Below are 15,376 nucleotides of genomic sequence, written 5' to 3' on the forward strand. Positions count from 1 at the left end.
ACCCACATCTCTTTCATCTCCTACACTTGGCAGGTAGATTCTTCACCACTGCACCCCCTTGAAAGCTCTACCTGAATGCTTAGAATAGTCCTTATGTGAGGCTTTGAATAGAAGTTCCACACTAACTCCGCAGTAAATAATGTGGAGGCTCAGTTATTTTCCAGGGACTGTGCCTTATACTTTATGTGGCTTCTTTCACGTAGCCTTCAGAGCACCCTGGTTGAGAAAGTGGGTGGGGTGTTGTTGACTACAGACTGAGACTGAACAACATCCCTGAGGCTACAGGGCTATTAAGTAGAAGATTTTTAACCCAGGCAGTCTGACTCCAGAGAGACGCTCTTGCCTGCTGGTAAAATCTGTGCTACCTGTTATTATAATTAGCTGATTATATCACCACCACCTCTTTGGGGGTGGAGGAATACTTTATAGAACTCTTTCTCATACTTGGTCATCTTTGATCTTGAGGTGACAGAAGAGTCATGATGAAGGGATGGGGCCATCCTTTTCAATTGCTAGAGGGCTTTGGTTATGACATCAGTAAAGGGTCTTACCTGTTTAAGCCTGTCTTCTCTATCCTCCCCACCCCCACCAGCATAGACAAATTCCCCGTGAGTGTCCCTGACCCAAACTAATTCCTGCACTGAATGAAGTTAGAGTAGCAGTTTTGCAACTGACTTGATCAATAGCCTTAGTAAAGTCCAGGCTGGATTTCAGACTAGGATCTAGAGTTTTTTCTCATTTTGAGCTACTGTGATTTATAATGTTAGGAATAACTGACTTTAAAGCTTCTCTTTTATTACCAAAGTAGTTAGGATTTCCATATAATAGGATTCATATATTTTATTATTTTTTTCTTATTTTCTCTTTGTTTCCCTCCTCTTTATCTTTTATTAGATATCTACCTTCTTTTCTTTTTAATATACCAATATGTGTTTACTTTTTAAAATTAAATTTCTGTTTTTTAATTCTAGGTTATTAGTTTTATATTTTAGAAGTTTTTACTAACCATTCACATTTAAGATATTTTGCTCTCTCCAAATCGGCCACTGCTTTCTCAGTGTGACTCTTTGTTCATAACAAATTTGCTAGTATATTTACATGATCCAACTGTAAGGAAAAAAGATCTGTGTTTAATGTTTCTAAGTTTGTAGTTTTATAAAGCATAATAATGCAACTCTGGTAAGTTTCTTATATAATAAGTTAGGGAAATACGTAAACTGGCTACACTTTTAAAATAACAGTAGAGAAATAAAAATAAGCTTTTGTTGTAAAATTGTGACTTTTGTTTTTATCAGTGTTCAGTTTCTCCTATTCACATGTCTAGCAAAAGTCCAAATGGCCTTCCAGTGGCAGAATGGTAGACTTGTTAGATTCATGATGAGAGTCCGTGCCAAGTCCAGTTTGATTCTAGAGCAATTATGTTATTAGAACATTGCTGATTGCTCCAGTGCCTATTGTTCAGCTTAGCCTTTAAATGCTAGTGGTAATTAACTACTTTATCATTCTACTAGGAAACTCCAACATGTAGAACTCTGTTCCATAGTAAAATTCACAAATAAAGTGCTACCCACAGTTCCTGAAGTAGCCAGTTTAAAAAGAAAAAGCTATTTGTACATGTGTGCCAATAAATAAACATTACCATTTAGTATTAATTTTTAAGAAAGTATTTTGTCATTGTTTAAAAATCAAGTTTTCCTTTTTGACAGAGTAGCAGTAATGTACAGTGGAGAATATCAGAATCAAAAGACTCAGTGAATCATAGACAGATGTACTCATTTTTCTTCTTGTTGTAAAACACCCACATTAGTAGGATGAAGGGGTGCAGAAGTATATGATGGAGTAAGGGGAAGAAGGGGTGGAGCCGCCACATTGCCAGACCTGAGGGGCATCATGCCTCAGATGCTACTCTACTGAATGACCTCCTATGGATTTGTTTAGCCAAGGGACTCTCTGGAAAGGAATGTACCACATGAATTTTGGATTACAATTGAGACATGCAGAGGGGATTGTGCAGTCATTTCTGTTCATTAAAAATAATTCTTGGCAGCTCCATGCCACTCATTGTGCTGGGTGCCCCCACCACTGGGGATCCACAGCCTGGAGTGGGAAGGACCTTGTAAACAAATAGGTATCAACTGACTGCGAGTGCTCCACTGTTTGGGTGAATAAAACGTTAGGGACACAAAGAGTGATGGATTCTGCCTGACAGTGTCTGAGGGAGTATTGAACAGTAAAGTTAGAGCTGGTTCTTAAGAACGATGAAAGAGGGTTTCAAAGGGAAGATACTGAGAGAAAGGACATTCTTGAAAGTCAGGGGGGAAAATAAAGGCTCCCAGTGCAGTGACAACAGGCACGGGATAAGGTGGAGCAGCAACATGCTGAGAGCTCTGAGACCAGGCCTGGGCTGAATTGGGGCCGAGAATGAAGGGCTTTGAAAGACAGCTATATACTCAGAAGTTGGGCTTTTTTTCCCCCTGTGGATGGTGGGACACCGTTTGTCATTTTTAAAGGAAGGGTGAGAATCTCTGGAAAGAGATTTGTTTGAGAATCCCAGAATTGTGGAGGATAGACTGGAAAGGGGACAAACTAGAAATAGGGGTTGGCATTAAATTGGCAGGTAGTAGCTCACAGATGGTGTTTGTGTGCATGGTTTCAGTGGCATCATGGTTGTAAAAGCCTGATTGCATTGGGTCATGGTAGGAAAGCAAAGCAGAAGCATTGAGGCAAGTTTATGGGCTGGGAATGAGGATTGGAACTCAGTGGGCACAGATGATAGTCTAGAAGCTATCAGTACACATTATGAAACTGTTTTACCTGCAGTGTTTTGCTTCTGTCTTCACCCTTTAATGGATAATGCCTGCCGTCTTTTCTGCCACCAAACATAAGAGTAAATGTTTGAGTAGCAGTAGTTACCATACTTGCTTCCTACATTTAGAGTAATCATATAAAACCTTGAGATGGACTGATACAGGAAGGAGGGGTTTAGAGTTACTCATCCCCTATCAATGGGGGAACCCACTTACTAGTCCTCAGTCTTCCTCCTCTAAACTCCCACCCTGTACTCCTGCCTCTGGAGCTAGTGGAGGAGTTGCCATCATCACATCTGACCACTAGGGAGTGATCTCTTTATAGCTCTACTGACTCAGAGTGGGCTTCCCAGGTGGCACTAGCGGGGAAAAACCCATCTGTCAGTCCAGGAGATGTAAGAGATGCAGGTTTAGTCCTTGCGTAGGGAAGATCCCCTGGAGGAGGAAATGGCAACCCACTCCAGTATTCTTGCCTGGAAAATCCCATGGACAGAGGAGCCCAGCAGGCTACATCCATGAGGGCGCGTAGAGTCTGACACAACTGAAGTGACTTAGCACGCACGCACGCATCAATGTGGAGTGGGTGGGGGGAGGCCTGTCTCCTCTTAACAGCTTGGCATATCCTAAGAGCAAAAAGGAGATGAAGTCTCATGTGATTTTAGAAAATGACAGGGTTAAATGACTGGTCATCTCTCAATTCTGCTTTCCTTTCTAATTCCAGAGCTCTTCGGTATCCCCATCAGCCAGTTTCCGAGGTGCTGAGAAGCACAGAAACTCCACAGACTATTCCTCTGATAGCAAAAAGCAGAAAACTGAAGAAAAGGAGATTGCAGCTCGTTATGTAGGTTCACTCACCTTTGCTTTGGGGGAGGCAGTTTATCTTGCTTTTTAATGAACAGCCTTTTTACCCTCTTAATATTACCAACCAAAACTAGACCACAAGATAACATTCTAGGAGAGAAAACTAGTTAATACAGTTGTAGCTGAGTGTCAGTTGGCTGACTGAAAGCCTGTGTTTGCAGGTGAGTGAGCCAGGAAACAGTGTTTCATCTGGCAATGGATAGAGGACTTGTGTTCCATATTATTTGTTACGTGAATTTGCTTCCCTCCATACATTTCAAGGTGGTTGAATTTTCTGTGGCCAGCTAGAAATGTTAAGGGAAAATGTAAAATCACAGACAACTTGTTAAAATGTCTGGATGACCTCCTGTGCTGAGGAATGTAGCACGTTTTGGTGGAATGTTACTTCCAGAGACATCCAGATGTGTTCCTAGCATGGACTGAAGCTCATTTCCCTTCAGTGACTGCTGCTTCAGATCAGTGAAGGGAGGAAGCGGGATGGGACTCCCTGGTGTGGAGGCATGCTGACCACGTTCCACTTCTGGTGCTGGTGCCCTGCAAGACTGCAGCCTCAAAAGAAGCCAAGAACTTGAATTTTCATGTGAAACTTCCCAAATTCAAAATTGTGGCTTCTTACCCAGTCTCTGAAAGACACTGATAGAACAATCCCACCCATCTGTTGGCTGTATTATGTAGCATGGGCAGCCCAGGTGGCACCTGATACTTTAGACCAACAAGCCATAAGCTTTGACTTTCTTCAACTAAAATGGAATCATCCTATTACCTGTCTCATAGCATCATCACGAGGAGTAAAAACCACAGTACATTGTAGAGTACTGTTTGGTGCAGTTCGTTTTTATAAAGTGTGAGAAATTAATTACTCTGGGCTTTACCTAGGGTAAATCTGGCTGCTTTTTTTTTTTTTTTTTTTGCTGGGGGAGGAGATAATGCTTCTCAATTGTCAATGCAGGACAGCGATGCTGAGAAGAGTGATGACAACTTGGTGGTTGACGTTTCCAATGAGGTATGTTTGTGGCTCATTTGACTTACTGCTCTTACCCAGTTATAACAATGTCTAGTGTCCCAACAATTAGTGTCCACAATGTTTTCTTAATTTCTAAAGGGACCCACAATTTATCTAAAAAATTTGTGTATTACACATTCTTTTTTATTGTTACTCTTGTCTATGAAGTGCACATATGTTCTGTTACCAACAGGAATGCACACCAGACATCTGTGGTCAGTCTACAGGTCTCCTTGACAAGTTACTTGCAAATTTGTAGAGTTCTTATTTTTGTTGCTGTTTTAAAATAAATATGATAAATTTTGTAGTATTCTTATTGACCTCGATACTGAATATTTTCTACAGCAATTTGATGAGTCTTACAGTCTGTTCCAGAACATTTTTTGCTCCTAAGCTATTGAAGACTTTTGGCTTGAAACGTCCACACCAAGTACTCTGGCATTGTGAATGTACTGTGCTGTATTTGATACCCTTGATGTTCTTTTGTAGGATCCATCGTCACCTCGAGGGAGCCCAGCACATTCCCCGAGAGAGAACGGCCTGGACAAGACACGCCTGCTCAAGAAAGATGCCCCTATCAGTCCAGCTTCGATTGCATCCTCCAGCAGTACTCCTTCCTCCAAATCCAAAGAACTTAGCCTTGTAAGTAGTTGTTCATTTTTCTTGGGGTTTCCCAGGAGGCGCTAGTGGTAAAGAACCTACCTGCCAGTGCAGGAGATGTAAGAGACGTGGGTTTGATCCCTGGGTTGGGAAGAGTCCCAGGAGCACGTGGCAGCCCACTGCAGTATTCTTGCCTGGAGAATCCCATGGACAGAGGAGCCTGGTGGGCTACAGCCCGTGGGGTTGCAAAGACTTGGACACAATCGAGCGACTGACACTTTCCTCACTTTCACTGTCTTTTTTTGCATTGCCTGTTTCCATATGATTAGTTTTAATTAATTCTAAAATTTTATTTTTCTTCATTTTTCCATAGGACTTTGATCACTAAGTATATGTATATGTTCAGTATTCAAGTTTAATTGACAAAGGTACTTTGGAGCAGAGTGAGCTCACTGACTTGTTGGTGATGGATGTTTGTTTTGTGAGTCTTTTTGTAAGGATCGGGGAAGGACATGGGGAAATGTAGTGAAACGTGTCTCAGTGAAGATAAAGATATACACATTGGGGTTACAGAGATGGTTTTGTCATCTGTGGTTTATGGTAAATTTAGTTTTTGGCTTGGATGTGATTTTGTTGCTAGCTTTGTTTGAATTACCAAGCTATATATGACTGCAATAATTTTCCCTTCCTAACTAAAAAGTTATCTGTCATTTATAAAAGTCTGTCTTGAGTCACACCACAAATCACAAATGCAAAAAATGGAACTGCTTGCAAGTCAGGATAATCTCCCTGTAGCTTCGTGTTTTGTGGCTGTGTAGTTAATTGCATTTTTATGTGATGTGTCTTCCTTGTTCCTCACCAGTTATTTCCTTATAACATAGTGTTAAAAAAAAAATCAGTTTTCAAACAGCCTTTTGAATTCACAGCTGAAAGAAAGAAAATTCCTCAGTTTGTCTGCAGATTTGGAGGCTGTGTCTGGTACAGGGCTGCGTTTAGTTTATTTCTGTTGTTTTCTCTTGGCCATCCGGCCTGTTAATGACAGCTCATCTGTGCTGATCTCTGTGATGATTCAGGCTTGGTTCTTTTTTAAGGGGACCTGTTAACCAGGGACGCCTCTTATGGCATGAACAATCCATCAGGAACCCAACAAAACCACTCAGTCTTAAAGCAACCAGCAAGTGGCCAGTCACATCAGGACATCACGAACTGTCAGCCTTTGTCTGACTCAGACCAGTTTCCTGGAAATGGTCTCCTCTGCCCCAAATTCAGCTCTGATTTATGTCCTCCTGAACATTGGTTTTGTGGTCTCAGGGAACACTTTTTGTTTCTTTGTTAGCTCTTCTTAACTAATAAAAACGAAAGGCCCACACTGAAGAATCTTTTCCATTTCTTTTTTCTCTCCTTCTTCTTTACCATTTCAAATGTTTAAATTAATTGTTAAAATTGTGTTCTAATTACCAGTGTATTCCATTACATCTCTTGTTAGAATGAAAAATCTACTACTCCTGTGTCGAAGTCCAATACCCCTACTCCACGAACCGATGCACCCACCCCAGGCAGTAATTCCACTCCCGGATTGAGGCCGGTTCCCGGAAAACCACCAGGAGTTGACCCGTTGGGTTAGTCAGAAAAAAGTTTCTGTACATATTTATGCTTCCTGTTTTTAAAGAAATTATAGCAATTTAAAGAGTGTAATACATTAAGAGTACAGTGATCATCATGGACTGGCTGTGAGTTTTTTTAGTCCGAATCAAGCACCTGGCACTTACCCTGTCTGACACATAGTAGGTGTTCAGTAAATTAAGGTGAATGTTTGAACCTTGGTGAAAGCTTAAATGACTTTTGCAAACATTAAAATAAGCTTATTTGAATTACAGATCTTATTTCTTAACATCTGTAAGAACGTGTTACTCCTTGTATTCATTAGACCTCATTATTATTTCCTGTGTGTGTCCTTGGTTTTTCTCCTCCCTTCTGTTTGGGTCTGTAGCTTCAAGCCTAAGGACCCCCATGGCAGTACCTTGTCCATACCCAACTCCGTTTGGGATTGTGCCACACGCGGGGATGAATGGGGAGCTGACCAGCCCCGGAGCTGCTTACGCAGGGCTACATAACATCTCCCCACAGATGAGCGCAGCTGCTGCTGCCGCCGCCGCGGCCGCTGCCTACGGAAGATCACCAGTGGTATGTTGTAAACTTTTACAGAATAAAAGTATTTCAGAGCTAAGAAAATGGCCATGCATATTTTTGCCTTGAGTAGTTTTTATAGCTTGAGGTATATCTATGGAGCAACCTGAGCTTATTTATAAATTAAACTGCATGTTATTATATTGTACGATTCATTTTCTTTCATAAGATAGGGGCAGTTTTTGTGTGTTATATTTCATAAAAAAAAAGTCAAACCTACAGAAGTAGAGCAGATAATATAATAAATATAGTGATCCCTTCATTTGCATCATGAGCTTCAATGATAATAGTGTTTTTTTTGTTATGTTTGTTCCACCCCCAAGTATGTGACCATGAAATCATGTACATTCTCCTATCATTTCATCAATGAATACATGTATATTTATCTCTAAAATCGCATTTTAAAAGCATCTATTCTCCTAGGATTTGGAAAGGTACTGAGTAGGATGAAATGAGTTAATGTAACTATGTTTATTTTTGCTGCCTTGCTTGGGAACAATTTTAGGTTGGATTTGATCCACACCATCACATGCGTGTGCCGGCGATACCTCCAAACCTGACAGGCATTCCAGGAGGAAAGCCGTGAGTACCAAGCCCTGTGCCACGTGTTCACTGTTTGTCTGGGCCCTTACTGGCCCTTTAGACTCTGAGAACTACTGGGCGGTGTTGGCAAGTTTCTTCAGCTTGCAAGGGTTTTTTGTTGTGGGGATTTTTTTTTTTTTTTTTTTTTGGCAGAATATTTTCTTTTTTTTAGCACAAGGCAAGAGGTAATGAGGTGGGGTTTTAGATTTTCAATTTAAAATCTCAAGCTTCTGGTGTGGAAATGCAAATTGCTGTGGCATCTCTAGTAGTCAGATCTTCTGTACATCTATTACTGATTTCAGGGCAATTCTTTTATTGTCTTGGGGGAAAAAAGTCATCTTATGTGCAAACCTAGATGCTCAAAATTAGAGCATGTTAGGGAAAGACATGCCAAACTTCAGAGGCTGAAAAGAAAGAAGCTCATTTGTGTTTCTGGCAAAGGTGGCTTGCTCAGTTGGCTTCCTGTCCTGTGAACTGGGTATTTGGAGCCTCTACAGTCTCATGGCCCCCTCCAGCCATGAAGGTGAAACACACACAGCAGTTGTTCCAGCCTCTTCTTGTGCGTTCTGATCTCTTCCACGTGTCATTCCTTATCCTTCATTTTAATCCACTGCACCTAATTTTCATTATTGCCTATGCACAGCTCTCTGCTCTTTGGTGCTCACAGTTTATGCTTGTTCAACAGATGATTGAAGATGTGTGCCAGTCTCCTTTCACTAGCCTCCTGTTGCTTGTTTATGCACTGCTGCACACTCAGGCATTTAGGTGTCATCCTGTTGTTTCCTGCCTGTCTTCTTTTTTTTCCCCCATGTTGCTGGCCCCACAGCATTAAACATGCCTGACCTTGACCCTTCCTTCATTTTCCACCTGATGTTTCATGTTCTTGGCTCTTCCTCTGTAACTTCTCTGCAGACTCTACCCTAAATTTCCCTGTTGCGTCATACACGGTATTGGTTCCATAGCCACGTTGCTCAGTAAATATTTGACTGATTAATAAGCGAGTTAAGGCAAACTAGACTTTGAGTTCCTTGAGAGTTGAAGGTATAAATATCAATTACCATAAAATTCTTTGTATTTGTGTGTGTTCGGCAAATAGTTGTTGATTGACTGACAAGTCTTGTTGACCAAGAACCCTGGTGTATTTGAAGGTGAAAGTTTGGTCTATTTCAAGCAGTGACTAAACAACAAAATCAAGGGGTTAATCAAATAAACTGAATACCAACAAGTTTCATATAAACCTGTGGAGATGGAGAGGTTTCTTGAGGGAAGCGGTGTGGTCTGTTTTCAGTACTGTGTGGAGTTACCACTTAGTCACCAGGCAGGTGTACCCAGAGCTGTAGTGTAACCGCTGCCAGGGGAGGTGGTGCATCGCGCTTTCGGTAGGGGTGGTGAGTAGCAGGATGGCTAAGAGTCTTTGTTCCTGGAGTTACCAGGTCACACCTGATGCAGTTGGCAAATGACATCAGGAAACCCCAAAGAGAGCATGGTGTGTTCAACAGGGGTTGGGTTCTGGAGTGTGATAGATCCAAGGTTGAATTCTGACTCTGCCGATTGACACTAGGAAGGAACTGACTTTATGCAGTTTCTCAACTTCGTGAGCCTCAGTTGGCTCATCTTTAAAAACAGGGCTGGCACCTTCCTGATAAGAAGGGCCTGAGGATGAGATGATATGATGGAGGTTTAGTCCAGTGTTTGGTTTACAGTGGCTATTCAGTCAACTGCTGCACCATTTCCTCTTGAGCTTTGCCCAGGTTATGATCAGGTTTTCAATTGCTTATACAATAGAATATAGTGGGAGGCAGAGATACCGTAAGATTAGACTGAGTATATTAGATTCCCTCTTCCTATCTTTGTGTGTCTTTAACAAGGCACCACAACATACAAATAAGCACTCATTATGCATATAGAGGGAAGAAGGAAATGGCACCCCTCTCCAGTTCTCTTGCCTGGAGAACCCCATGGGCAGAGGAGCCTGGTAGGCTGCAGTCCATGGGGTCGCTAAGAGTTGGACACGACTGAGTGACTTTGCTTTCGCTTTTCACTTTCATGCATTGGAGAAGGAAATGACAACCCACTCCAGTGTTCTTGCCTGAAGAATCCCAGGGATGGGGAGCCTGGTGGGCTGCCATCTATGGGGTCGCACAGAGTCGGACACGACTGAAGCGACTTAGCAGCAGCAGCAGCATGCATATAGAGAGAAATACTTTTATTATGGGTTTTTACAAAAGAGATGATGGAATATGGCTTCTAGATCATGGGATGGAGAGTTGTGACACTTGTGCATGTTTTTCAACAGGAAAACTATCTTTTGTGCTACAACATAAAACATAATAAATCACCTAAAGGCCTTCTTCACCACATAGACAAAGGAACTGCTTTTCTTTAGAAGGATTTGAAACATTTGTGCATCTCTCTCCTTGTTTTTTTTTTTTTTTTTTTTTTTACAGAATAATTGCTAGATATTATCACAAATTATAATTAAATGCATGTTCCAAACTAATGAATAAAATAGCATTTACTTGCTAATTCACCTTGGGTCCTCTTGCTTATTCTGTTGAATTAACAGAAGTTCTTCTCAATAAGTAACTGAAATGACAACAGAGTTTAATTTTAACATCAGCCAGAAGTGGACTTTTTTCCTCACATGCTACTTACATGAGGCTTTTATAAATAATATAAAAGTATTCAATTGAAACCATTGCACTACTTATATTGTGGGAAATGGCATGTGACTTCAGCCATAACAAAAGGTCTCAGGTTTATGGGTTTTAAGCTGCTCACAATTCAGAAATTCTTCTCTGCTGTTGTTTTTATTTGTTTTTATAAAGCAAGATTTTTCAAAATAGGAACACTTCCTGGCACACAGTAAACTCTCAAGTTTTATTTGTTGGCTGGTTAACCTTCTAGTGGTTTCATATGCTCCCAGAACCCAATCTTCTGTCCTACTGAATGCTGCATGGAGTGCAACAGCCAGACCTTTCTTTGTGAGTTTAGGGTCTAGTTCAGTCGTATGAGACATCAGATACTTGGAGAAGGTGTCAATGAAGCTTGGAAGTGATGAGTGTGATGTTATGGAACTGGGCCTCTCACAGAGGGAGGAGGAAGTACAGGTGGGAGCACCAAGAACCTTCTGAGCTGTGCTGGGTTTTCATCCAAATATGATCCAAATAAAATAGCATCCTCAATACACATGTTTTAAACAGGTCGATTTGCAGATGTCTGAATTGTTTGAAGTATATTTCTGTCAGGAAGTCCAAACTTCCTTGCTCTTGACCATCTCCTTTGGAGACCACTTTGTAGTTTCATCTGCTGAGAGGGAGAAAGAGAGAGAGACAGGGGTAGAGAGGGTGGAGGGAAGAGAGAGAGAGAGTCTGTGTGTGTGTGTATGCATTTCTCTGGCTTCGTGCACCTGTTACTTCCAGCCCTATATTTTCGTGATTTGTTGGACATCTCAGCTAGGCATCGTGAGTGTGTATTACTTGCAGTACAAATTTATTATATTCACAAAGTGCTTCCCCAGGTTTACCCGGTTTTCAGAGTACTCTGTTCCTTGTTCCCGTGTGCTCAGACACTGTCATTATTGGCTTCTTCCTCACTTCTCTTGAGTTAAGTCCTATAGAATTTTATATCCACTGTTACTTCTAGTGTGTCATCCTTCTCCTTACCTGGTTCAAGTGCCCCATTGCCTCTCATCTAGATTATTGGATGAATTGTCATCCAATAATTATTGGATGAATTTTGGATTAATAATAATTTTGGATTAATATTGGAAAAATTATTGGATTAATTATTATCTAGATTAATAATTGTCTTATTCCTCCTATCTGTTGTACTTCTTGCTACCAAATTTATTCTGACTGGCTTTGCTCCTCCTCCTACAAGCATTCTTCAGTAAAATCTATTTGTGAAATTCTCAGGCTGACCTTCTGTACATAGTGTGTGTGTGTATGTATGTGAGAGAGAGAAATATTTTATCAAGCTAGCTCCTTCAGCACTTAACTGCGTTGGGGGTCATTGCTGAATTAGTGAATTCCTGAATTAAAACCAGTCTAAGACTTCCCAGAATCATTTCACCTCATCCTTTTAGAGCTATTTCCCTCCACCTGGAAGGGTTTTTCCAACTTCCTCCCTCTTTGGTGAAATCCTTCCATTCTCTAAAATCCGTCTCCAATACCATGTCTTTCATGAAACATAAGCTTTATTTTTGCTTTTTGAACCACAACAGAACTTCATTCTTCCATCTTGCACCTGGTATTGTAACCCCTTTTATACTTTTCTCATCATACTTCCTAGATTTATAAGCCACTTACAGGCAAGGCCAACATCTTGCCTGATTTTGTATCTCGGCATGACGTCTGTATCAGAATATGTGAATAAGGAGTATTGATGCATTTAATTAAAGAAAAAAATAGATTTTCAGGCCTGCACCTCTCTCATTTCTAGAAAGGTTGGCTTTCAGTACTCTTTGCTAGCTACACATCAGAGTTTGTTGAAATCTGATAATAAGTATGTACTAGCACTTTCTTTTTTCCAGTCTTAAGTATCATTTATATGTATGTATTTATATATTTTTATATATATATTTTAATAGTAAACAGAGGGCTACATTATACCCTTAATGCAAGTAGACTCTTGAAGTTCTTAATTCAGGGAGTTCCAGGAACATAGTAGGAGCTCACAGAGAGGTTGGGGAATGTCATGAATGTCAAGAATGTCATGTTGAAAAACCTCTAAAGAAATTGTGTGCCTGGTTTCTTAACTATTTTAATTCTCAAGGCTCTTTAAAAATCATTAGTTATTGTGGAGGGGAGTGAAGGGTTATCTTTTCAAGGAAATTATCATTAAGAATGTATAACACCATCTCTAAACTTGGAATAATCTTCCTTTCTAAGATTTACTTCACGACCTCTTAATTGCTAAATCCATTAGCCTTTGTCTCCCCTCAGAATTTCACTGCTTTCCCCTCCTTGCCTGAACTGACATCTGGCTCTCTGTTGAGGAGACTCTCCACCTGCAGCTCGCCATGGGCTGCCCTTTCATTTACTTCCTGTCAGCCATCCTTGGAGCCAATGGCAGGCTTATAAAGGCTGTGTTGCCCTCCCCACCTCCAGTTCCATTCCTGTCTTCCAGAACTAAACTCATTCTGCCTTCATGTGAAAACCCAACCCATCTCAAATGTGTGCCTGAGTGTCCACCCCCTCTTCTGCCTTGTTGGAAGATTTCACAGTTAATTTAAGACTTTACACTTGGCTTGGGGTCTTCCTCCACTCAGAGGCTGCTGTCATCCTGGGTGTCAGTGGTACGCAAGATCAGCCCTTTCATAACCTCGTCGCAGGGCTTGGACCTCATCATCTCTAATGAACTTCTGTCCTCTTTGATATCATTTATCTACTTACTAGACCCCAGGGAAGACCTTGTCATCACTCTCCACTGTGTCACCTTCATGAGCCCCACATGCCATCAAGAACAGCGTTCTCTGCCTCTACGCAGCCACAGAAATCTTTGAAATTGCAAATCTGTTCCCAGCTTTCTTACGGTCTCCATGCCTAGGCTACCAGCTTCTCCCCTAGATTGCCACATTAGTCCCCTGACTAGTTTTCCTTCCGTTCTACAGTCCATTCTCATCCAGCAACTGGAACGATGCTTTGAAAACATGAACTGAATTGCATCACTCCCTGCCCTACACGGAAGTCTCCAGTGACTTCCCGTTCTGCTCAGAATAACAGCCCACATGCCACAACACAGCCTCTGAGGCCTTTTTAACATGGGTCCTGCCTCTTCCTCCAGCCTGTCACTTTCCAGTGAGTGCTCGCTGGCCTCCTCACAGGGCTCTTCTTCTAGGACTTCAGATTTCCTGGCACACTCTCCTCCTCTCTGTATGTGAGACTGGGTCCTGCCTTCAGGCCTCAGCTTGTACACCATCTCAGACCTCACTGTGCACTTTTGGTCTCTTATCTGAAACCATGTGTGTGTGTGTGTGTGTGTGTGTGTGTGTGTGTGTGTAGAATTGTGTCTGAAGTTACCTATTGATCTGCCTATATATTATCTCTTTTCCCTTCGGATGTAGGCTCTGGAGATAGGGACTTTGTCTATGTTGTTCACCTCTGATTCCCCACCATCTGATGGTACTTGGCACATATTGGGCATTTATTTAGTAACTATTTTCTGACTGAGTAGTGTAAATATTCTGCCTCCCTCTGGCCTTCAGTTGACCATCCTTTTCCTCCTCATACCATCTTCCTTTCTTGGCCAAGGTAATTTAGTACCTGTTCTTTATATTGCAGCACAATTGCCCCAAATGGGGCGATTTTCCCTCTTTTCACTTTGTCAAATTCTCCATTGTTCATGGCACTGACCATATGACAGTTTATTTATGTAAGTATCTCACTGATGCACCAGTGTATCAGCCCCTCAGCCCATCTGCCAACTACCCCAGCACCCAAAATGTCCCTTTAGGAGAACAGGGGATATGAGTGGTTTTATTCTCTTCATTGCCAAGTACCTCACACGCTGGGATACCTGAGAAATACGTTATTGGTTATCTATGCCCCCTTTGCACATTATCATGTCTCCTGATTTTCTTTCTCTCTGACTGCTCTTGCTGCGGTCCCCTAAATGTTGTAAGCATTTTCTTAAGTTCTGTATCTAATCTGCTCATTGCATAATCCGCCCCAGATTTATCCTTTTCTGCTCCTTTAGCTTCAGCTCTTGCCACTTTGTGGATGAACACACAGTGATCTTTCTGACCTAACCTTTCTTCTGAATCACGGTGCTCAACTTCTGGTTGAGATGTTTGATTCCTCACCTGCCCTCAATTTGAAGAAAACCATACTGTTTACCTCCCCACATATCTCCCCTTTGGTTATGCCTCCTTGTCACCCTCTCTGATGTGTATTGTAGCCTCGCTAGTCACTTGGTTCCAAGCCTGAGCACCCTTCTCAGCATCTCTCTCTCCCAGGCCACACATACAACACATCTCCATGCCCTGCTGCTTTGACCAAAGAAATGTATTTTTTGGTTTCCCATCTTCCCACCACGTCCCCCCTCAGCAATCTGACATACTGCTTCTCTTCCATATCCCAGTTCTCAGTGTAGTCTACAGAGCAAGAGAAAGCCCTCTGCCTCTGGTCCCCAAATCTTCCACAGCTTTGTCCTTTCTGGGGACTTTCAAGATGTTGTTCATGATACCCTCTCAGTAGTGGGTCAGATTTGGATGTGTGTGGCTATTCTGTAGACTTTTGCACCAAAAGTCTAGAACTAGAAACTGTTTTGATTTTAAAACTTCCTGATAGATCCAGGCTCCTGTCCTTTGTCTACCCATAAATGCTTTTCCTTG

General features: G+C 41.6%; 1 protein-coding gene across 5 annotated transcripts in view; it reads left to right on the forward strand.

The window, feature by feature from the left end:
* TLE4 (TLE family member 4, transcriptional corepressor) overlaps nt 1-15,376 on the forward strand; it is a 156,860-nt gene that overhangs the window by 132,180 nt on the left and 9,304 nt on the right. For all 5 annotated transcript variants that reach the window (XM_040258301.1, XM_040258384.1, XM_040258601.1 and 2 more), the window contains 6 exons: nt 3,529-3,648; nt 4,618-4,671; nt 5,161-5,313; nt 6,758-6,890; nt 7,262-7,455; nt 7,964-8,040. In XM_040258301.1, the coding sequence (XP_040114235.1) occupies nt 3,529-3,648; nt 4,618-4,671; nt 5,161-5,313; nt 6,758-6,890; nt 7,262-7,455; nt 7,964-8,040 (731 nt within the window). The remainder of the gene's footprint in view (nt 1-3,528; nt 3,649-4,617; nt 4,672-5,160; nt 5,314-6,757; nt 6,891-7,261; nt 7,456-7,963; nt 8,041-15,376) is intronic.

This window comes from Oryx dammah, unplaced genomic scaffold (genome assembly GCF_014754425.2).
Source record: "Oryx dammah isolate SB20612 unplaced genomic scaffold, SCBI_Odam_1.1 HiC_scaffold_1, whole genome shotgun sequence".
NCBI lineage: Eukaryota > Metazoa > Chordata > Mammalia > Artiodactyla > Bovidae > Oryx > Oryx dammah.